This window comes from Ochotona princeps, chromosome 8, assembly GCF_030435755.1.
Source record: "Ochotona princeps isolate mOchPri1 chromosome 8, mOchPri1.hap1, whole genome shotgun sequence".
NCBI classification, from domain to species: domain Eukaryota; kingdom Metazoa; phylum Chordata; class Mammalia; order Lagomorpha; family Ochotonidae; genus Ochotona; species Ochotona princeps.
In genome coordinates, this window is record NC_080839.1 from 9,134,382 (window position 1) to 9,158,082 (window position 23,701).

General features: G+C 45.1%; 1 protein-coding gene across 1 annotated transcript; it reads left to right on the forward strand.

The window, feature by feature from the left end:
- Positions 1–1,119: 1,119 nt before the first annotated feature.
- On the forward strand, positions 1,120–23,108 carry LONRF2 (LON peptidase N-terminal domain and ring finger 2). Its single transcript, XM_058668309.1, is given in 13 exon segments — positions 1,120–1,255; positions 6,446–6,522; positions 6,524–6,572; positions 6,575–6,660; positions 6,762–6,797; positions 6,799–6,924; positions 11,180–11,312; positions 13,451–13,525; positions 13,528–13,567; positions 16,529–16,688; positions 19,773–19,859; positions 19,861–19,932; positions 23,040–23,108. Coding segments are annotated over 13 exon segments (1,146 nt in total).
- The last annotated feature ends 593 nt before the right edge of the window (positions 23,109–23,701 follow it).

Consider the following 23,701-nt stretch of genomic DNA (forward strand, 5'->3'; position numbering starts at 1 on the left):
GGTCCCAAGCCTTTGGGCCATCTTCTGCTGCTTTCCCAGGCCACAGGCAGGGAGCTGGATGGGAAGCGGGGATGCCGGGTTTAGAACCGATGCCCATATGGGATCCTGGCGTGTTCAAGACAAGTACTTTTGCCACTACACCATTGCACTGGGCTCACGCATAGTTTTTTTCAGTATGCATTTTCCTTGAACAATTTTGAAGAACTCATATGCATTAATTTTTACACAGCAAAATTATCTTTTAATTCCATTTCATAGACATTTTGAAGTACCCACGTGTAGTTTTTCAGGTTCATCTTCATGTTGTGCGTTAACATCTACTTTTGCCACTGACTGGTACTTCATCCTATGAATAGACTACATTTTCTTCACCCATTCACCCTTGGGCGCCTATTGGGATGCTTTCCAGTGTTTGGTGCTTATGCATAATGCTGTCGGGAGCACTTGCCTATCTGTGTGGACGTTGCCTTTTCTCTTGGATATTTAGGCACAGGATTACTGAGTCACAGGTAGGGCTTTTGTTTGTTTACATGGAAAGAAAATGGATGCTGCTGCCTTGAGCAAACGTATTTATTTTTATCTTCATTTTACTGGAAAGGGAGGGAGATGCAGAGACAGAGATGTTCTGTCAGTCCACTCCCCAAATGCCTGCACTATCCAGGATGGTCCGGCTCAAAGGCAGGAGCTGGGAACTGTCTGGGCCTCCCCTGTGGATGACAGGGACTCAGGTACTCGAGCATGACTTGCTGCTCCCATGGTGCACAGTAGCAGGAAACTGGAGCCAGGAATCTAACCCTGTCACTTCAATGTGGAATGAGGCATTCCAAGGAAGTCTTAGCTTCCATGCCTCATTCTCCCCTCTTGAGCAAGATTCAAAAGGCAAAACTGCACCCCACTCCCATGTTACAAGTAGAATGAAAGAATTTGGCCAATTACACTGAGAAGTCATCTGGAAACCAGAATTATCGTTCTAAAGAAATACCCCCAAAATATTTCTAGTCTTCAGTTAGTGGGTAATGATGACATAAACTCTGGACTTTCAGGTCAGGGGCCACCCTGGGGAATGGTGAGAACACCTGCACCCAGACCAGAAGGGCAGGGCGCACCCAGACCACCAACATGCAGAGGAGCAGAGTGGTGAGTCTCCTCCATTGCACAGTGCAGGAGGACGCGCGAGTCGTTCCCATCGAGCACCTGGTGCTGCACAAGTCCAGCATTCCTGTCACTGCTAAACCTGGAAACGTGACCACTTTGAGTAAATCAGAAGTGGTCATTGAATTATAAGGTTTCCAAAATATCATACCTTTATTGCATTTTGTACACAAAGAAGACTAATAGTGTGGCAGATGTGAGAATACCCGTTTTCCAGCTGTGTAGAACTTTGGACCACTGGTTCTGCATTGGCTGTTCTGCCTTCTTCCTCTAGAGGACGCTGTTTCCTGCACTAGCTCTTGCTACACCGGCTTCTCCCTTTTGAAAACCTATTAAGGTTTTTCTGGGAGTTGCCTGAGATCAGGGCCCATGACTGCCAGGGTCAGATTCTGCTAAAAATCAGGTGAAGCAGAGAACAGATCCAGTCCACAAAGAAACTGCCAAAACTCTGAGAGAACTGTGGGAATGGAAATGTGCTCATCTTGATCTGTTCACAAACTCTGAAAGCAAACAGCACAGAACATCCCTTCTTAGAAGGCAATTCCCGGGAAGAGGCTGCAGGCTAAAGGATGTTGGTGCTGGCAGTGGCGGGTTTTAGATCTGGAATCCCTTGCTTTGGTGTGATTTCACTGTGACAGGTAACCACCTGCTGGAGATAACCCCTAAAACAGTTGCTCCACAAGGATTTCCTGTGAGTCCAAAGCAGCCATCTATTGGTGTAAGCTGTCCTCACATGAAGCAGCAACAACGGTGTCACGGAGCATCCCTCTGACTGGGCTGGAATGCATTCCCAGAGCCTGGCGGGACTTCCAGAAACAGTCTCTCTATGCCTGTCTGGAATTGCATCCTCATGAGCATCAGGGAAACACCATCCCAGGGTTTTGCGTGTGGGATCTGTGAGCTGTTTTTCTATGCAACAGTTGCGCTAAGTTGCAAGTCAGTTAATTCTTCTCTAGAAAGCTTTTCTTGTTTCATAAGAATGTAAGAAACATTAAGATTTGTAGCAAAAGCTTTATGTACATACAAGGATGCATGCATTTTCAGCGAGCTTCCTAAGGACCCCTCACGTGTGGATTTTAACATTTTTTTTTGCACTATCTTAATTTCAATTCTATTTTTCCATGAACTTTGTGAAGCATCTTCATGCATATAATGTAGGGAGATTTTTCTGAAGCCCTCAGCAACAGTCTCCATTCTTGGCACAGAAAAGAACTGTGGGCTGTTCCTTCTTCAAAAGTTTAGTGCTAGCCACATGGATTGCCTTCTTACTACCTGTGCTGTGACATGCAGAGTGGGCACCATTTTGATATCTGCTACTAGAGAGAGAAGCTCCAGCCTCCTGCTGGCCTTGGCTGTGTGCACACGAGGGCAGATGGTTTCTTAAAATACCTATGGGGACGTCCATGTGAACACAGCACCAAGGAATGCCTTGGTGGTCACAGCTCTCTAATGGCATGCAGGACAAAAATCTGAGAAATAGGTACTGCTAGGTGTAGACAGAGCTGCGAATGTTATATAGAAGTGGGTAGGATTGCTTTATATCTGTAATTTCTTTTTTATCTTGATTCTAGATGATTCTGCAGAAGAAAACTAGCATCTAGGTACTTAAGGGCTGCATATTTAAGAACCTCTTGGTAAAAAAAAAAAAAAAACTTGCTGGGACATATGGAAAGACTCTGTTGAGAGAAGTTTTCACGGTTACACTGTGTTCAGGCTTGGGCAGCTCCCAAGGAGGTGAAAGACCACAGGGCTTTTGTTCAGTCAATAGCCTCATTACTGCTTAGCCAATGACTCCATTAGCTCCCACGGCAGCATGATCTGAGCCGATGAATGACTGATGGTGACTTCACACACAAATTCACACCAACTCCTGTTCTTTATGCACCTGTATTATGAATGCAACAGATGTTTCCCACAGTTTATTTTCTAACCTTGTAAAGCCTATGCCATGATTTAAAATACCATGGCAGACATTTAACGTTATGGTGAAGACACCATTGAGAGGCTCATGTCCCATTCCTGTCTGGTATCCAGTTATGGCTTCTAACTCCAGCTTCCCGCAAGTACATACTCTGGGAGAGAATGGTGATGGCTCAAGTGGTTGGGCTTCTGCCATCCAAATGGGAGAACCAAACTGAGTTATGGACTCCTGGTCCTGGCCTGGTCCAGCTCTGGATGTTCAGACAGTTGGGAAATTAACCAACAGCTGGAAGATTCTCTCGCTCTTTTTCCCTCTCTCTTTATCAAATAAATAAATGGTAGTAATTTACTTTAACAGTTAAAAGCTGTCTTCCAAGGGCCAGTGGGCAAATGCAGTAATGTTAACCTCTGTCATTCAGTTTTGGTACTTAGAGAACCCTCAATTGGGGCTCTGCATGTGCTTTTGGCCTAATTGCTATCTAAGTGCTGTGGTGAGAATGTTGAACAAACCCTCCTTGCACACCTGGGAGCTGGCATCTTAACTCTCTGATTACTACAAAAGCTTCCATATTCAAAATACCTCACTTTTGTTCTTTCACTGTCTTGGGAAATGATCGATTGCTTTGCCCCGTGTACTCCTTAGGTTTTTCAACAGAAATAATAATGTCAGGTCCCATCCTGCGATGTCATACTGTGCATGATATTTCCTCAAATTTTAGCATTTAGGAGATGATACAGGTTAAAAATGTACTTATGATGAGAAAGGTCCCAAAAGCTTTAGAATATTACTAAAACTACAGAATTCCATCATGGAAGTAGAATATTTTGGCTTTATTCTTCACTTTGGGGTTGAGAACAGCGAGTCTTCCTCCTTCCCCCTACGACACTGCAGGCAAGGGACTGTAGAACAGTAGCTACTTGTGTGGTCAGGGAACCTCAAACCTCACGACGAATAACACACAATTAAGAATTCCCAGACAGTTAAGCAACACAACAAAGCGGAAATGCAGTAAAATTCTTGAGCAAACAAATATCTTTATATAAGAGCACATCAATAGTAATGCCAGAAAGTGCCACTGATCATAAATTATGAGCAATCCTTGAAAAATAGAGTGCTATATTTTTTTCTTTCGATACAATCTTGGAGTTGTACATCTCTTGTTTTCTAGTTCTGAAGTTCTTAAATCTACATTGAAATTCCTTTTAGACATTTTCATACCTTTTTAACAAAGTATAATTGCTAGAATTTTGTGTTTTATTTTCTAGTTCAATTATTTCAATGACTACCAAAACCCCATGACTTATAAATCTGGACTGGGGCATAATAATTTTTGAAATTTTGTAGAAATTTCTTGTGTGGATTAGGAATTTTTCAAATTTTGCATATATTTGAAAAGTAGCTCTTTTGTGAAAAGAATTTTATAGATTTAGTGAGGCACTTCACATACCACAAATTTACCAATTTAAAATACACAAGCTCAATGATTTATTCTGTTCACAGATGTGTGTACTCTTCTACAATTTTATTATTTTTTAAAACTTTTTTAAAGGTTAATTTTTTTTTTTTTATTGCAAAGTCAGATATACAGAGAGGAGGAGAGAAAAAGAGGAAGATCTTCCATCTGCTGGTTCACTCCCCAAGTGGCCACAACGGCAGGAGCTGAGCTGATCCAAAGCCAGGAGCCAGGAGCTTCTTCCGGGTCTCCCACATGGGTGCCTTGGGCCATCCTCCACAGCTTTCCCAAGCTACAAGTAAGGAGCTAAATGGGAAGTGGTGTACCGGGATACAAACTGGCGCCCAAGGCAAGCGAGGACTTTATCCACTCCTCCTACCAGGGTGCAACCACTGGCAAGAGTACACTGCGCCCAAACTCAGCTTGGAAGAAGCCATAGAGAACAACACCCTTTTTCCTTTATATGTAACACAAGGGAGGAATGTAAGGAGTTATTTCGCCATGCCACCCTGGACCCTGCGCCATTTCCTTCTCCTCACAGCTCACGAAATTCTTGCCAGTCCAGCAGCTCACCTCACCTATCAGCTGTAACCCAGCATTTCACCTGAGAATCCCACCCCCATCTCTCAGCCCCTTCCCCAACCCCGCCCACTGACCAATCATCCTTAGGCAATCACCTGTGACAGTTCCAGGCACCAATCCGCTGGGGGCTTGCCCTCAATCCCTCCCAATACCCACCCCACCCCTGTGGACTCACCTGAATGCCTTAAAGAGCCCCCAGGTGCGGTTCTGCTCTCCTCCTTCCGGCCTACCCCTTCCGCCCACTCTCCTCATCTCCCACTACCTGCTTCCGTTCCTGCCCAGCTGGAATTAAACCTTCTACAGTGCCTCGCTGCGTCTGGTGTCTTCGGCTCACGGTAAAAGAACTAGACTGCGGGAATTAGCTGCGCGTAATAACGTAAGAACTTGAAGTGTTTTAAATAACAGATGGGACCAGGGATATGGGACCACAAGGGATTGGTGGATAGGGGTGTCGGGGACAGAAATTAGGCGTGGAACTAAACAGCCCAAAACTCACAGAAATGAAGCTAACACTTAAGGGAACCAAAGCCTGAGAGAAACCTAAACTTCAAGGAACTGAAACCTTGGGAAGCAACTACTTAAAGTGGCAGCAGATACGAAATGATTGGAGTCTCCTCAGTTTTAGGGCCGATGTTGAAGCGACCCCTCACGCCAAGAGTATTTGTTTCTGTCCAGCAGGAGCCAGTGAGGTCAGGCCCACTTGAAGCTAACTCAGGCCTCACTGTCAGACAGGATCCCTATGGAGGGAAACTTGTAAAACTTGGCGAATGTGCACAGGATTTAAATTCATCCTCGCTCCTGCATGAAAGGTGCTGTTGGCACCCTCCCACAGAACCTGTGAGGAAACATTTTAAACAATTCCGTGACTGCTTCCTCATCAAGGACCCATTTCTCAAATCCTTCCTCCTCTCAGCTTCATGTTCTCCCATAATATTTGAGTTTCCAAAACATCCCGACATTCAGAGCTCCGCTCAGAGTCCCCTCCTGCTGAGAGGTTCCTTCAGAGCTTGCCTCGGGAGCCCCAGTCACAGAAGAGGTTTTCCTGAACCAGAGCTGGGGATGCCAGACTCTGGAGAGGACCGCCACAGAAACGGAGCAGGTCAAGCATCCCTAGCTCGGATTCAGGCAATCACGCTTCGTGATAGGTGACAGCTGGCGGCCGGCCGCCCACGCCGCGCTGGGTGGCATGGTGCCCGGGGTGGCTGTGGAGGTTGGCCGCCCTGGCAGCGGCTGCGCTTCCCACTGCCCGGCTCTCCACAGCCAAGCGTTCTTCCTCCCGCCCACCTCTGCTCCGCCGGGGTCCCGGCTGTGACTGCGGATAACCCTTGGTCCAGTAGAGAAGGGCGACTAGGAGCTGGCAGCCGAACTCTTCCGCTCCCTGTTGGCCGGGCTGGGGCAGCCCGACCGCGGCCTGTGCGTGCCTGCGGCTGGGGGACGCGCTGGCCCGCGCTGGCCGCCTCCCCGAGCCCTGGGCGCGCCCCGCGGGGCTGCGCGGTTTGGGGCGCTGCGGCCCGAGGAGCTCGCGGAGCTTGCGGGCGACCGGGGCCCAGGAGTCGGCCTGCTGCGCGCTCACCCCCGCCGGGCGAGGGGCGGCCGAACTCGCCTGCGCCCCGCGACCTGCTGGGCTGCCGGCGCGGGCCCACCGTCTGCAAGCGCTGCGTGGAGATGTGGCGCGTCAACGTGGTGCTGAACCGGGCTGCTGGAGACGCACTTCCCCGCCGAGTGACGGCTGCTTGGGCTGGCCGGCCTGACGCGAAGTCTACAGGCCGCGGCGCTCAGGTGCCATCAGGCCCTGAACGTGGATAAGTGGGCGCACGCCTGTTGGCCCGCGTGAACGTCGGCGGCTGGGTTTGCAAGGCCACGGAGCGTTGTTCAGGCTTCAGTGGTAACTTGGCAGCCAGGTCGGTGGGCCGGTGTCAGGGCCCAGGGGCACCCCTCTAGATGTGGATCTTCCAGAACCTTGGGGAGTTTCCCGTTTGCCTTACCCTTCTCATCGGGCAGGAAAAACTCAGGTAGCTGAGGCCCTGGAGATGAGAACCCAGCACCTTGTGCTGGGACACGGTTTGAAGCTTGCCTCTGGGACTTCATCCAGGAAGGGAAGAAAAGAACCCTACCTGGCTCCATCCTGTCTGTCCTAAAGACTGTCTTGTTTCTGTGGAGTATCTAGCTTCTTACAACGACTGCGGTGTGTATATTATTTATTTATCTTTCCTCTCCCCCAACCAACTGCAGTAGCTGGTTCGTTACAAAGACCCGTAAATGCCAAAATTTTTGGCACCTGTGATGAGGAAAAAAGTAAAAACACAGGAAGGAAAAGTGCTAGGAATGAGGCAGAAGCATTAATTGCAGGAATGAAAGTATAAAAGAGTGTCTTAGGTCTACATAAAAAGGATGATTTCTAAGAAAATAGGAACTATCAAAATTGATTCTGGAAGACACAAAGGCCTGAAGTAGACCAATCACCTAAAAGAAGTTGGAATAATGTGCAGGGCGTTCCTCTTGCTAACAAAAGACACGAAGATCAAGCAAGTTTCCATAAAGGCTGTATTCTGTCTCGTTTTAGATAACGAATGTGGGCAGATTGATGTCTATAAGATTAGTATAAACTTGATGTTACAATCATATAAAACTCACAGAAAAAAATTATAGACTAGTTTTGGATATGTAGTTAAATGTATGTATGTACCTAGTTACATTTCTTAGCATGTTTAGTCCAGCAGAATAAAAGAGTTCGAGTCAAGACCACTTAGCCTAAGACTGTAAAGATAATTCGGTCGTAGCCACAGCTTTCATTTATAATCACTGCAAGCTGGAGGATGTATGAGACATATAATCTCTCAGATTCTGGAAGAACATTCTAAATCAACACTGATTTATTAATAAGCCACTGTGAAAGCAAGGAATAGAACTGACAGAACTTGACATTCTTTGTCAGAAGTTTGAACATACAGTCTGTTTAAACATTAAACCATGCTCTTAAATTAGAAAATAAAAGGAAATCATCCATGGTCATTACTCTTGCAATATTAAAGCAAAAGCAAATGAGGGTACAGACTATTAACGATGAAAGACTGAAACCTAACTGTGTATAATTATTGCTTAGAAAATTCAGGAGCCTGGGTCAAGCGTGAAGTCTCCATTGGTTAATCCTTCCCCTGCAAACACAAGACCCCATGTGAGTTCTGGTTCATGCAATGGCTGCTCCACTTCCCATCCAGCACCCTGTTTGTGGCCTGGGAAAGCAGTAGAGGTTGGCCCAAGACCTTGGGACCCTGAACTAATGTGGGAGACCTATGGGAAGCTCCTGGCTTCAAATTGTCTCAACCTTTAGCCATTGTGGCCATCTGGGGAGTGAATCAGCAGATGGAAGGTTTTTTTTTTTTTTTTTTTTTAAAGATTTATTATTATTGGAAAGCCGGATATACAGAGAGGAGGAGAGACAGAGAGGAAGATCCTCCATCCGATGTTTCATTCCCCAAGTGAGCTGCAACGGCCGGTGCGCGCCAATCCGATGCCAGGAACCAGGAACCTCTTCCGGGTCTCCCACGAGGGTGCAGTGTCCCAATGCATTGAGCCGTCCTCAACTGCTTTCCCAGACCACAAGCAGGGAGCTGGATGGGAAATGGAGCTGCCAGGACTAGAACCGGCGCCCATATGGGATCCCGGGGCTTTCAAGGCGAGGACTTTAGCTGCTAGGCCACGCCGCCGGGCCCAGATGGAAGGTTTTTTATCTCTACCTCTTTTTCTTTCTATAAATCTGCCTTTCCAATAAAATAAATCTTAGAAAAGAAAGGAAATCCAGGAACCTGCATTGGCTGACTGAACTAGTAAGAAACAAAGTGTGAATATAGTATATCTATTCTTGCACATTCATAGTAGGCATATTTTCCATGCTTAATTCATACTTCCAGTAGCATTTCTCTGAATTTCCAGAAATTCCAAAGGAATATTGCACATTTTTTAAAGTATTAAACTGTGGCAGCTGGCACAATGTCTCAATTGGCTAATTCTCCCCTGCAAGCACTTACATCCCATATGGGCACCAACTCCTATTCCAGCTACTCCACTTCCATTCCAACTCCCAGCTTGTGGCCTGGGAAAACATTGGAGGATGGCCCAAAGCCTTTGGACCCTGCACCCATGTTGGAGACCTGGAGGAAGTTCAGATCGGCTCAGCTCTAGCCATTGTGACCATTTGGGGAGTGAGCCAGCAGGTGGAAGATCTTAGTCTCTCCTCTCTGTAAATCTGCCTTTCCAATAATAATAAATACATCTTAAATAAAGAAATGTATTGAACTGTGCATTTGAGGCCTTTGGCCTAATCTTTTAATTGGAAATGAGTAATCTACAGATGTACTTTTATTTCACGTTGGGTATATGACATAAAGGGAAATATGAGAAGAAAGTGGTAGAATTCTATAATGTTTTTCACGCAGTGAAGATGTTAAGCTTAAAATCATTTTCTTGTTTACGGATACCTGCAATTCACAGTTCCTACATGCATTGTCAAAGATGAAATAAAATCTCGTTATAGATCATAATGAATAGATAAGCATGTTTAATTTATTTTGATGATAGGAAAGATTAGCTTGGAAACCTCATTAAAGTAAATGTTATCATCCCCCAAACAGAATTCCACTTGTCTCATTTGAAAACCTGCATTACAAAACATGTGCCAGATAGACAAGACTGGAATATCAATCAAATATGTGGAGACTTGTTGTCTCTTGTTTTACAGATACCTGCCCAATGTCCTGCAGTGTTCTTCTTGACTTATAAAGCCTAAGATATTTACTCTCACCTCTCTGCTAGCTTGTAATCAACATCAAACAATGTCAGTGTTCCATGACCAAGATTAAGAATTCTAATTTTATTGTTTGGCTGCTACTGTCCCTTTCGTCTTTTGCTTGTCATATTTCATCTTTATTGCACCTATGTGGCAATATATGCTTATCATTTATCACTTCTTACTGTGCCCTAATGTAATGTCTTCTTGCATGAACAATTTTCTGTATATTTGCTCAGTTACTTATACAAACTGAAAGGAAGCATACTAACATTAGGAAGGGAACAAGTAAGTAGTTGAAGAGAAAAATCAAGGCCAAGTGTTTTTATCAAACTGAGCATGTGTATTAGGGTAGAGAGACGAGGAGGCATCTAAGATTATTTGCTAATTTGCTTTCCTGCCACTTTTCCATGCCACCCTGCTGAGTCAGTACGTCACTCAGGACAGATCCTGGCTTTTGTAAAGCTGGACTTTGGTGTGTAGTATCATTGGAGTGATTGTCAGGATCTCTTTTAGTGGGGAAATCCTATTTCCCTTAAGAAAACATATTGTGGATCTAAGTAGGAGGTAAATCAGCATCCATGCATTTAGGTAGAAACGCCAATTGTATTTTCTGCTAGTTTTGCTCTTTTTTGGCATTTGATCTATTTATTTGAAAGGCAAGTGATAACACGCACACAGAGGTACCTTCCATCTGCTGGCTCACCCCGGTTTGCTGGGCCAGAATGAAGGCAGGAGCTAGAGACTCCGCTTGGGTCTCCCACATAGATGGCTAGGAGCTTAAGTGTGTGGCCATCATCTACTGCCTCCCAGGCTCTTTAGCAGGAAATTGAACGAGAAGCGTGGTGTAGCCAGGACTTGAACCAGGCTGAGTACTCCCTGTACCGCCATGCCAGCCTCTTCCGTGAACTTATTAAGCTTGAATTCCCTTGTGTACGTTCATGAAAGTTACCTTACATTTCTTTTGAAAATACTTAATTGCACAGGTTGAGTACTCCTTTAAAATGCCGGAGACCAAGTGTGTGAGACTGTGAAATATTTGCATAGACTTCCCCAGTCCAGCATCCCTCATCTGAAAATCAAAAATCCTCCAAAATGTTGAACCTGTTGAGTGTTGTGTTGGCACTCTAAGGGTTTCAGAGTTTGGAGAAGTTGGGATCTTTAAACTAGGGATGATTGAGCAGGAGGCTGGTGTTTGGCATTTCAGTTGAAACTCTGGTTGAAATACTGGCATTCCATGTCAGGATATCTGCTTTTGAGTGCCCCATATGGCTTCTGATTCCAGCCGCTGCTCGGGTGGAATCTGGGCGGCAGCTTGATGGGGTCTCCACCACCCACCTGCAAGTCTGGGGTCGAGTTCCTGAATCGGAGTCTGGCCCAGCCCCCGGTGACTGAGTCTTCAGGGGACGAACCAGCAGGTGAGAGTTTATTCACCTGCTCTCTCTATTTAAAAAAACAAAAGTAAAATCCACAATTGCTTAATTTATTGTTAGAGGTTGCATTATAAGTTGTATATGCACAGGAATATTCAATGGCAATGTATTTTTCTTAGTGTATTTTCCAGTATTGTTACCTTTTTCTGTTTTTCCTAGCAAAGCTTATAAAATAAGCTTACTAAACTACTAAACCCTATTGTAATTGGATGAAATCATTATTTAGGCTTGTGAAAAATGCTAGATTGAAGTTCTTTGTGTGTTTAAGGCAACAGTAGTAACCCAAGAACGTTTGATGATCAGGCAGCTGCTGAAGTTTGGGACTCTAGAGTCATGACTTGGATAAGGGCACTTCAGAAATGCCACAGAAAAGCAAATTAAAAGACACATTTATTTTGGTGCAAGCATTTGAAATCTGTCCACGCAAGGGGTCTGTAAGATCATGGCAAATGACTGTTATAGAAAAAAATTATAGATTTTAGAACACTTCTGCATCAAAATGAACATGTCTGTTAATTCCATTTTCCATGAACCTCTTGAAGCATCTTTTAACTTTCAATGCAAAGGCCTGTAAATTATGTGAGTCACGTTCCAGAAAAGCCGGATCAAGGCTTGTGAGAATAAGAAAATTAGAACTTCAACGGTTCCTCATTAAGTGAGTTCCCTAGATGACTCACATGCTCTCAAGTCCATTATCTCAGGCTTTTCAGGCAGCTCAGGAATGAACCTGATGTTCTGTCGTCTAAAATATTCATCTTGTTTTTGAAGTGGACGCTTCTGCAGAGAGCTGGAGATGCATGACGTCACGAGCAGTTAGCGAAGGCTAAGGAAGGTGTTGGTGCTTTTGGGTAGGAACTGATAAGCATCATCGTATCTGTGTTATTTCAAACAAAGTGGGGGCCCAGCACGGTAGTCCAGTGGCTAAAGTCCTCACCTTGCATGCACCAGGTTCCCATATGGGCTCCAGTGAGTATCCCAGCTACTTCAATTCCCATCCAACTCCCTGTGTGTGGCCTGGGAAAGCAGCGGAGGATGGGCCAAAGCCTTTGGACCCTGCACCCATGTGAGAGACCTGGAAGAAGCTCCTGGCTCCTGGCTTCAGATTGACTTTGCTCTGGCCGTTGTGACCACTTGGGGAGTGAGACAGCAGACAGCTATTTCTCTCTGTCTTTCCTTCTCTCTGTAAACCTGACTTTCCAATAAAACTTTTAAATAAATAAAAAAAAAGTGAGGAAGACAGGTAGGATAGGGGTCAAAAAATAGACCTTGACATTTGGCCTCTGTTGGCTACCAGGGCATTGGGCATTTTAATTATAGTGCTGTGGATAAGAAACCCAGAAATCAAGGATAAAAACTGGAATGTATGCATTCTGTTTTATTTCTCAAACAGCCCAATAAAGGTAACATTTAAATTAACATTAAATGAAGTTGTAATTAAATAATTGCAGAAAAATATTATATCTTTAATAACAAAAAGACTGAAACATGGAAATTCTAGAGATGATGATTACAAATGCTTGAATTCAAAATAGCTAGACAGGCTCAGCAACAAGTTACACGTGTCTAAAAAGTTAGTGGAATTACGAATAGATTCCCAGAAATAGACATTACTCAAATCAAAGAACAGATTTTTAAAAGGTTAAAAATGGGGCCCGGCGGTGTGGCCTAGTGGCTAAAGTCCTCGCCTTAAATGCCCCGGGATCCCATATGGGCGCCGGTTCTAATCCCGGCAGCTCCACTTCCCATCCAGCTCCCTGCTTGTGGCCTGGGAAAGCAGTCGAGGATGGCCCAAAGCTTTGGGACCCTGCACCCTCGTGGGAGACCCGGAGAAGGTTCCTGGATCCCAGCTTTGGATCAGTGCGCACCGGCCGTTGCGGCTCACTTGGGGAGTGAATCATCAGACGGAAGATCTTCCTCTGTGTCTCTCCTCCTCTCTGTATATCTGACTTTGTAATAAAATAAATAAATCTTTTTTAAAAAAAGGTTAAAAATGAAGCAAGTTTCTGAAACTTGTGGGACAATGTGAAATGGTACACTCTACTTGGCATTGGAACTCCAGAAGAAGGAAAAAAGGGCCAAGAAAAAAAAATGAAGAAATGATGTTTTGTCTTTGATAAACTCAGGGACTCGATTGAAACCTCAGCCTCTTTCTGGATTGGGGAGAATTGAAGTGGTCTCCTAGGAATTCCGGTACTGCCTTGCTTAAATCCTAAATGTGACTCAGGGAGAAAGAAGCAGAGGCAGGATTTCTGTTATACCTCTTTTGCTTTCAAGTCTTGTTGATAGTCTTCATGTCCACAGTGAGTAACCTTTGCTTGTAAAATAGTGTACCTGTAAATGTTTAGTGCAATGGGATTAAAAATACACAGCAACAAAAATAAGGTTCATGCATTTGAAATTCAAATACTATGTTCTAGATAAAGCAGAATGTTTCATAAGACAGCGTCTCAAATCTATTAAGATAAGGCCCTATGTTAGGGGAGGCGAGGTTTCTGTTTGAGGCTGGGGAGGCAGTTTTTCTTGAGTTTGTGATTTCAAGTAATGTAATTTTTATAGGAGCTCTACGAAAGACATTGTAATATAATATAGTCAATTCACCTATGTTTGACTTGAAATTTTCAGCCAAGTTTTACAGACTTGGTATAGACATATGTACTCCTCATTAATACATTAAAAAAAAAATACTTGGGACTAGTATTGTGGCATAGCAAGTTTAGTCTCGGCCTGTGACATGGGCACTGGTTCACAGCCTGGCTGCTCCGCTTCGTAACCTGCTTCCTGCCAATGTGCCTGGGAAAGCCACGAGAAAATGGCGCAAGTGCTTGGGCCCCTGTACCTATGTGGAAGACTCAGGGGAAGCTCTGGGATTCTGACTTCAGCTTGGCCCTGCCGCATTTTGAGGGCATTTGGGGAGTAAACAAGCTGATGGAAGGCTATGTTAGACTAATGAAACAGAATATAGGCATTAGAAACAGGTTCATTCATATATGCACACTTAATTTTTTAATGTGAGAAAACACAAGACAATAAATGATACCAGGAGATTATTAAATTGGTAGGTAGTCCAAATTTAGGGGAAAATCTTTACCCTTTTCCATATACAAAAAATATTTATGTTACTAATGTAAAATGTGAAAAGCGAATTTATAAAATGTTTGAAAGGAAATACTAGGAATTATCTATAAATAGAAATGAGGAAAGATTTTTTTTTTATCTAAGATGTTGAAAGTACATAGTATGGAAAGAGAGATTAATAAATAAATTAATAAAATATATAAAAATTCAATTCATCAAAAGTAAAGTGAGTGAAAAAAAAATGCCACTTCCAGTGAGAAAACAGGACATTGTAAATAGCATTATTCTCACCCAAATAACAAGAAGGACCCCGATAAGCTACAGAAAATGTGTTTCTTGAACCCATAGCCATTGGGTGAACAGGGAAAGCCAGCTACCTCTGGGGAAGCAGTATGTGAGAGAAAGAGACAGGTAGCCATGTCAGAAGAGTTGGGCTGATTTTGTAAGAAAAAGTTCCTAAGGATCTCCTGGAGGCCGTAGGAGAGTCTGGATGCCCTGGGTGCTGCACAAGGGGGGTTTGCAGCTCCCACGGGCTCTTGTCCACAGGCAGAAGATGCTCCTAGGTAAGAGGCCGTGCAGCTGAGCAGACTGTTGGGGCTGGCATTGGGAGGTTGGTGAGCCTTGGACTACAGGTCATCTCGTGGAAGGGCATCACCTGGGCGCTGCGCCTTGTGTGCCACAGCTGTGGGGGAGGCCATCCTGTGAGATAACCAGGAAAAGAGGGTTTGACTGGTTAATCCACGTAGAATTATGCAGCAGACATTTGGCCAGACAGGCTTGTGACTTGCCATTCATCACCCATCTTCAGTTTGGGAGACATCAGTGAATTTTTTCATCCAAGGACTTTGGAATCAGATAGCCTTGTATTCAAAGCTTGACTCTTGGGCCCAGCAGCGTGGCCTAGCAGCTAAGGTCCTCGCCTTGAACGTGCCGGTATCCCATATGGGCGCCAGTTCTAGTCCCAGTGGCTCCACTTCCCATCCAGCTCCCTGCTTGTGGCCTGGGAAAGCAGTCGAGGATGGCCTGATGCTTTGGGACCCTGCACCCATGTGGGAGACCTGGAAGAGGTTCCTGGCTCCTGGCTCCGGATTGGCATAGCACCGGCCGTTGTGCTCACTGGAGAGTGAATCATTGGACAGAAGATCTTCCTCTCTGTATATCTGACTTTGTAATAAAAATAAGTAAATCTTACAAAAAATTCTTGACTCGTACTGCTTTGATTTATTTCTCTAACACATTGTGTTTGTGTGTGTGTGTGGTGGGCTGTTTTAGTACTTGACGAGTAGTAATGGGGCATGAAGAATATCACTGGGATGCAGATGACAGTCCTGAGTGTAGGTAAGAGCTCCAAGCAGAGCTCTTGAATGAGAAGGAATGTGGCCAAGGATGCCCTATTCTGGGTAGCCCTGAATGTAGGAGGTATGGAGACCACGGGGGCTGGGAAGGCTGACGTGCTTAGAGCTGTGGAGGGCGTTGGTTTAGGGAAGGTGGCTGCAGCTTGCTGTGTACAGCACTGAGCTCGGTGAGGAGGGTACTGCGGGTGGAGGAGTCCAGCATCAGGGGCAGGAGAGTTGGTGCTTGATGGGCAGGAGCAGGAGGAAAAGCAGAGCAGAATCTGTGAGTGGTAGACTCTCTGTGTCTCCCAGAGTACCAGCTTTTCAGAGCGACTGAGGCACCAATGTTGTCTCCACTCACAGCCGCCGTCATAGTGTAGATGGCATTTATTCTTAGATATAAGAACGTTGCTGGTTGGATGCAAGGACACCATATGTTTGTTGTTATTCCTTTAAAGCCCTAAATCTCAGGGTGTGCCTGTGGCCTGCTGTGCCTGTCTGGGTTTGAATCCCAGCTCTGTTCCCAGCTGTAGCTTCCTGACACGGCACACCCTGCGGGTTGGCAGGTCATGACTCAACTTGGGTCTCCGCCACCCAAGTGGGAGATCCAGAAAGATGATTTTTTTCTCTCTTTTGAAACAATTAATTATTCTAAAAAGGATATCAGTTACATCAGATTAGGGGCCATCCTAACAGCTTAATTTTAAAACTAACTAAATCCATCAATCAATAAAACAGAATCCAAAATGCCCTGGGGAACATCATGGCCATTTCTGTTAACTGTCCTTTCAGGATTTCGGAGTCTTACTGGATGCTGGAGATGAAAGATGCGTAAACTCCTGATGGCAGCTCAGGGGTGGATGCGGTCAGCACCAGTCAGTCCAGAGTATGACGCCACTGTCATGGAGATGGCTGTAACACGGTGGACACTAAATACCTGGAAGACGAAAAGGTAAGATTTGTTTTACTGGTGTAATTGATAAACAGCAACCCTTGGTACTATGGGAAACTTTCTTCTCAACTTTCTTTGCTGGTTAGCTTCTTCACTGGATGGAGCAGGTGGACTGTGTTGTCCTTTGGGAAGGCATAGACCTGCCTGCTGCAGACTGTGCCTCTGAGCCACTGCCTCATGTTCGAGCCTAAGACTGGACGTTTGTTCTGTGGAGGATCGGGTCATGCACACAGCCAGTCCTCCACTTCTGTACACCCAGTCAGCTGGGGATTGACAGCTGGTTTTAATTTCATCTGTTTTGAACATGGACAGACTCCTCTTTGTCATGTTTCCCTGTACAAGAGAAGTTGGATTAAGTAGCATAAATAATGCAGAGAAGTTTTCACACATGCAACAGGATGCAGATTTGGGGATCTGAGAGGTCTCAGTCTGCACAGTACTGAGGGATGTGTATACTCCCTGTGTCGTCGTCATTCTTGGTCTTTGTGGGGCACAAGCAGCTGCAAACAGTCCTCACCTATAGGCAAATGAGCATGACCAGCTTCCAGCAAATGGCATTTCCAAAAACAAGGTCCAATCCCTGTTCTATTTTTTTCAGAAAGAGGCATAATATAAGACAGAAGTGAATTAAAGTATCTTCCAAAGCCAGATAGAAAAGCCTTGAATCTCTGGCCCCCGAGAAATTATTTCTTGGTCTCACAAAGATAACAGGACACATAATTGGACAAATAAACAAGATGTTTTGAAGAGCTTCTGAAAAAATGCTCATACGAGAATATCTACAGCAATCTTACTTATTAGCCCCAGACTGAAAGTAAGGGGTGAATACCCAATGGTTGGGATTGCAAAGCATAGTGTGTCCATACAATGGAATCCTGCTTGGCCAGAAAAGTAAATGGACTGCAGCTAATGCGCAAGACAGCATGAATCAATCTCACAGACATGCTGCCTGAGGGAAGCCAGATATACAAGAAAGCCATGCCATATGGTCCATATGCATGCTTCCAGGAAGAGGCAACGCTAGAGTGCAGTGACAGAGTCCATTCTGGTTGGAGGACATACTTTGTAATTGACCGGATGTGGGGCTGAGGACTCTGGGTGATGGTGGAAGTACTGTCATGTGTTGGGTGGTTAGACCAAAGTGCACAGTGGACAAAGTTCTATGAGCTAGACAATTCACCTGGTGTGTTTTGGATGTGGCAGTTATACTGCAGCAATAAAAAGCAGGTGTAGGAGAACGAAATCCTTGGAATTATTATGTCCCTCTTTTTGATTCACATTTGGACATGTGGAAATGAACACGTACGGCCTCTTTGTCACCCTAGATGTCACATGGGGACAGTGATGTGTGTTCATAAGAATGGAGTCGCATGGAGAGCACCAGCTCTGTCCCTCCCTCGGCTGAGAGCAGGCCAGAGGAGTGGAGCTCTGAGGTCCCGAGTGAACCAAGCTCTGAGGTCCCAAGCTATGTGCGCCAGTTCTCAGGGCTCCTGGAATGGCCTTAGAATGAATCTGATGAGTCTATTGACAGTTGTAGATGTGACAATGGTCTGTGTATTTGTGTTTAAATGGGGGCTTTAATAGCTATTAACATGAAATGCTTTTAGGTTTTCTTTGTAAAGAAAATCCACAGGGTTGGTATTGTGGTGTATCAGGCTAAGCCTCCGCCTGCAACTCCAGCATCCCATATGGGCACTGGTTCGAGTCCCAGCTGCTTCACTTCCAGTTCAGCTACCTGGTAATGCGCCTTGGAATGCAGGAGTAGATGCCCCAAGTGTTTGGGTTCCTGCACCCACATAGGAGACCCAGAAGAGGCTCAGGGCTCTTGCTTCAGCCACTGTGGCCGTTTGAAGAGTAAACTTGCAGATGGAAAATCTCTTTCTCTGTGTCTCTCCCCTCTCTGTAACTCTGCCTTTCAAATAAATAAAAAGTAAATTAAAAAAAAAACAACAAAAATCCACCACCACATATGAATACCTAACTTGTATAGATCAAATCAAGTTGTGGTCCTGTACATTACAATGTGTATAATTCTTGGTTTTCTTTATTTCTGGTAGATACTGCAATTTTATAATCAGAAAGGATCTTGATGATTTAGTCCCATTTCACAGATGGGAAAACTATCCTACTGAGGCTGTGAGCCTGGGTTACATGCATATACAATAAAGGCAGAACAAACCCAGGTGCCCTGACTTGCCATCGTCTGGTCTTCTACTGCAGCATTTTTCCTAAGCAGGGCAGAGATGTGGTTAACCGTGCCTGTTGTGAAAGCAAGGCAGTTCTCCGAAGCCCAGCACGGTGTGCCTCAGGTGCAGTGGCCCGTCAGCAGGCACTGTGGAGTGCAGAGCAGCTCTCACATGTCTTTGGCAATACAGTTTGGTGTTATGGAATACAGTTTCAAATGTCCAGTCAGCTGACCTGGTTATGGTGATTCCAGGAAACTCCTGAGGAAATATCCCTACCCCCATATCAAAGCCAACAACAGCATACCAAACTTTGCCTTCAGTATTGTCGTACGGTGTGATTTTTAAAAATACAAAAATTTGGACATTCTAACTATATTTTACATAAATGGTTAAACAAATGATGGTTTATTTCAAATATATAATTGCATTGAGCCATTGAAAATTATTCCTACCATGGAATCTGTGCTTATACCATAGCATTAAGAAATCAGAGAGCAGTTGCTGGATCTCAGCGGGGTGGAGTCAGGGGTGAGTGCGGGCAGGTTGGGATGCCCGTGTGGGAGTGTCATTCCAGTTCCAGTCCAGCCATCTGATACTGCAGACCCTGGTAGGAAGCTCGGGACTCAGTTGACTCTCTGCCACACACTTGGGAGACCTGAATTGAGTTCCAGGTGTACAAGCTCCAGCGTGGCCCAGCTCCAGCTGGGAACTAGCTAGCAGGTCTTACTCTGCCCCTCTCTCTGCCTCTCAAAATAAACAGACAAAACTTCTGCCTCAAGCATATGTCATTTTTGAGACAATGGTGAATCACTTCAGGCATAAATGCCACGGATCCGCTCGAAGACATGGCCATCTGCACGTGACCACGCGTGGCTAACACGGCTGTCTGCTTGACCAGGCAGAAGCTTCAGAATATGAGTTACTCACCACTCTGCATGACTCTGTTCACCAACAGTCTGTTACCTAGTTTGCTTCTCTCCAGGACTGCAAGGGAAAAAAAAAAAAAAACAGATTTTATGTCACTTGGATTAATGCCAGGAAGGGAGCCCGAGCTTCAGGTAAATTCTGCTTTCTGATCACACAGTTACTGCTGTAACGTGCTGGGACACAGCATCTCTCTAGAACATCTAGCGTCCTGATGCTGCCTGTGTCCCACTGTGACTGCTGGGGAGCATCATTGTCCACTGTAGTGGCCCATGCCTTTCGGAGCAAAGCCATGCATGCTTTCTCATGGGAGAAGAAGATCATTGCTAAGGAAAGTCCTTGTATTCTGCCTGGCTCCCAGCTTTTATGCATTTGCTTTTCTCACCAACATTGTAAGACTTTAAATAATAATTTTTTCACATTGGCCCAGACACTTCATGCTTTGCATATCATGCCACCTTATGCCTTATTCACAGATGTGGAGTGAGGGAAGACAAATGCCCACAGTTCTTGTGAAAGTGGAATTCTTATACCTATTCTTTGTGGCCTGCAGTCCCATCATTCAAGCTCTTTCTGGTGTTTCCTCGAGTGCTTTCTTAAAAATGATCCTTTCTTCTCTCTTTTTTAAGATTTATATATATTAGAGGTGTACCATGGCATAGCAAGTTAAGCCTCTGCCTGTGGTGCCAGCAACTTATATAGGTACCAATTCTAGTCCTAAAAGTTCCGCTTCTGACCCAGCTCCTGTTAATGGCCTGGGAAGGCAGCAGGGGAGAGCTCAGGCCCTTGGGCACCTGTAGCTCTGCTGGAGAGCTGGAAGAATTTCCTGACTCCTGGCTTCAGACCAGCCCAGCTCTGGCCATTGTGTCTATTTGGAGAGTGAACCAGTAAATGGAAGATCTCTTTTTCTTCTTCTCTCTCTCTGTAATTCTGCCTTTCAAGTAAAAATAAGTGAATATTTATAAAGAGTGATTTTATTTGAAAGCGTTGCAGAGATGGAGGGAAGAAGAGAGAGCTTTATCACCCTGCTGCTTTACTCATCAGAGGACAGTAGCAGCCAGGGCTGGGCCACATGGAAGTGAGAACCCTCATCTGGGTCTCCTGCGTGAGTGACAAAGGTCCAAGCCTTGGCCATCTCCTGCTGTTTTTCCAGGCCTTTAGCAGGGAGCTGGATCGGAAGTGGAGCAGCGAGGACACAAGCTGGCATCCCTGTAGGCTGCCGCTGTCACAGACACCAGCTTTACCCCTGAGCCACAGTCCCCACGCGTGACGCTGGTTCCTTACACAGTGAGTGGGATGCAGGCCTGAGGGGCTATTTCTAAGCTCAAGCGACTCCTCTCTTCCACATGCAAAGGAGAGAGCTCGTGTGAAGCTTGTCTGGAATAACGACAGAGCTTGTGGCTCCTCCCATTGTACATGGGCATGCACCTGTCCTGGGAAATGGGTGGACAGAGCTTGTGGCTCCTCCCATCGTACATGGGCATGCACCTGTCCTAGGAAATGGGTGGACAGAGCTTGTGGCTCCTCCCATCATACATGGGCATGCACCTGTCCTGGGAAATGGGTGCAGAAATAGGACAAGCCCCCCAATGGCATTGGCTACGAAGAAATATCTTCTGTGTCTTTTACCACTCTTTATAAATCTTTATGTCTTGTCTCTGCAGCCTGAGTTCTGGTTTTTTATTTTTTTTCTAAACTTGGTGGTGGGAAGGAGGGGTACTTTGAGTGCCAAAAAAATGTTCTCCAAATTCTTCCTGCTCTCTTCTCTTAGAAGCCCACTGACTGCCTGATACACTAACTTGGGCTCAGAAAGCAAGGTGACTGCACTAACTCACTTTAGGGGACGAATTGTCTCCTCCCGTGAAGCTTTTTGCTTATTGACCCAAATCAGTCTGTTAGCTTCCTGTTGCCGTTGCAACAGATAGTCACAAATGTTGTGACTGAAAACAACACAAATTTATTACCTGGCAGTTTTGTAGGCCAGAAGCCTGACATGGTCTTGGCAGGCTCTGATGGGGTGATGGCTGAGTGTATTTCTTCCTGGAGGCTTCAGGGGATAATCTGTTCCCTTCCATGTGCCAGCTTCACCCACTCCTACAGCCCATTCCTTAGCTGGTGGCCCCCTTCCTCCACCTTCACAGCCAGTAATATCACATGGTGTGGACCATTAGCCCCTTAGTCACATATCCTTATGACTCGTGATTGAACCACAACCACCTGTAGGCACTTACCTGGATCACACTTGCAAACCTATTGACGTAGAAGACACCTTATTCACATGTTGTAAAGATGTTACACTGTGTACACGTCATTAGGGGTCATTATGCCAGCTACAGAGGGATTTACGGTAGCGTGAGGCCTCTCTCATTCAAAAGGCTGCTTGGATCGCTTTATAGAGGAGGGGTAAGGTTGTTGGCGGCTACCTCTGCAGGATGGGGCAGTGTCCTCCTCACAGGATGCTGGGCTGCTGCCTGAGCTCTGGCCACAGTGCTGCTCCAGATCCTTTGGTGGAATCTAAGAGCAAAATCCACTCCCTGGTCTACTCCATCGCTAAGACAGGAGCTCTCCCTACATGTAGAATAGGGATGAAAGGAAACGCAAGGCCCTGGAGCAGTTACAAGTAACACTGGGATGTGTTACTGCCAGTCCCAGGACTGCTGAGACCAAGTGTACAATCAGCTTGATCTTCCAGCTCAATCTACAAGTGCCTGTTTGAGGATGTGAAATGAAGTTTATTGTATGTACATGTGCATAGATATTTTGCATCAAATGATGTATACACACATTCTTATGGATATAAATTCATAATCACCATATACAATGGTATGTATGTACGTTTCATACATATAGACATATACTATAGACTGTTATAGTATTAAAACTTGTGCACACACTTGTATTTTTACTAGTATTATGCTTCATATAGCATACTTGAACTTATGAAACCATTGCATAGGACATCAGAAAGTGGAGGTAAAAATTATGGTCTTCTGTTTTGCCTGTTTTGCAACCAATGGAAGATGTGAAGTCTTAAAAGCTTCTATTATTTTTTCAGTCTTCCCACTTTTACATGTATAAGTTAACTCTCTTCTGTGGGCTGGAGGAATTGTGAAATACCCCTAACCCAGAAGATGTTGTTTAATTCTTGTTCACTTTTCTGTTGGTTAAACAAAAGACCATCCTGGGGAGCCAGTGGTATGTCAGGCATTCACCCTATGTCTTCCTTTCTTTTCTTTTGCAGAGTAACCCTAGTGGCCCTGCCTGGTCCTGGTGGACCGTGGGCTCGCAAGGCTCAGCTGACCATCCTTAGCGTGATTTCCCTGCCATTTGACGAACATCAGTGAGCATCAAATGTAAGATGGGTAGTTGCCAGGGGCTGGTTAATGCCAGAGAGAGAAGTCATTGATTTCCTGCCTCCGTCAAGGCTTCAGGAAGTCCTTGTACCTGTAGGAGTGCCAGGCATGGATGAGTAACCAACCTGTTCCCTGTGCTTTATAAAATGCTTGTTGGCTAGGTTATTGAACGGAGCACTTAGCCAAGGGAAGAGTCTGTGCCTGGCGCAGTCTGACCTGTGCAAGATTAGTCTGAGATCTGAACATCGCCTACGGCTGGAAAACAACCTAAGAAACTTCTGGAAGCAGAGACTTTGAGAATGCAATTCACGGAGAGCACAGGACACCAGCAGTGGTTTCCGTGTTGTTTGAATTCACAAGGAAGTAGGACTCCCTTCACAGCAGGTTCAGGTGGCTAGACAGTAAGGAGCAACTGTGTTTTTATCTAGAAAGAAAAATACATTTTTTAGGGTATAGGTTAAGAAGTAGGTTTCATGATAGAAAATGTTGCTACTTTATCAGTCTACCAATTATTGTATTAGGAAGACTTTATGATTTCATGATTAATTTC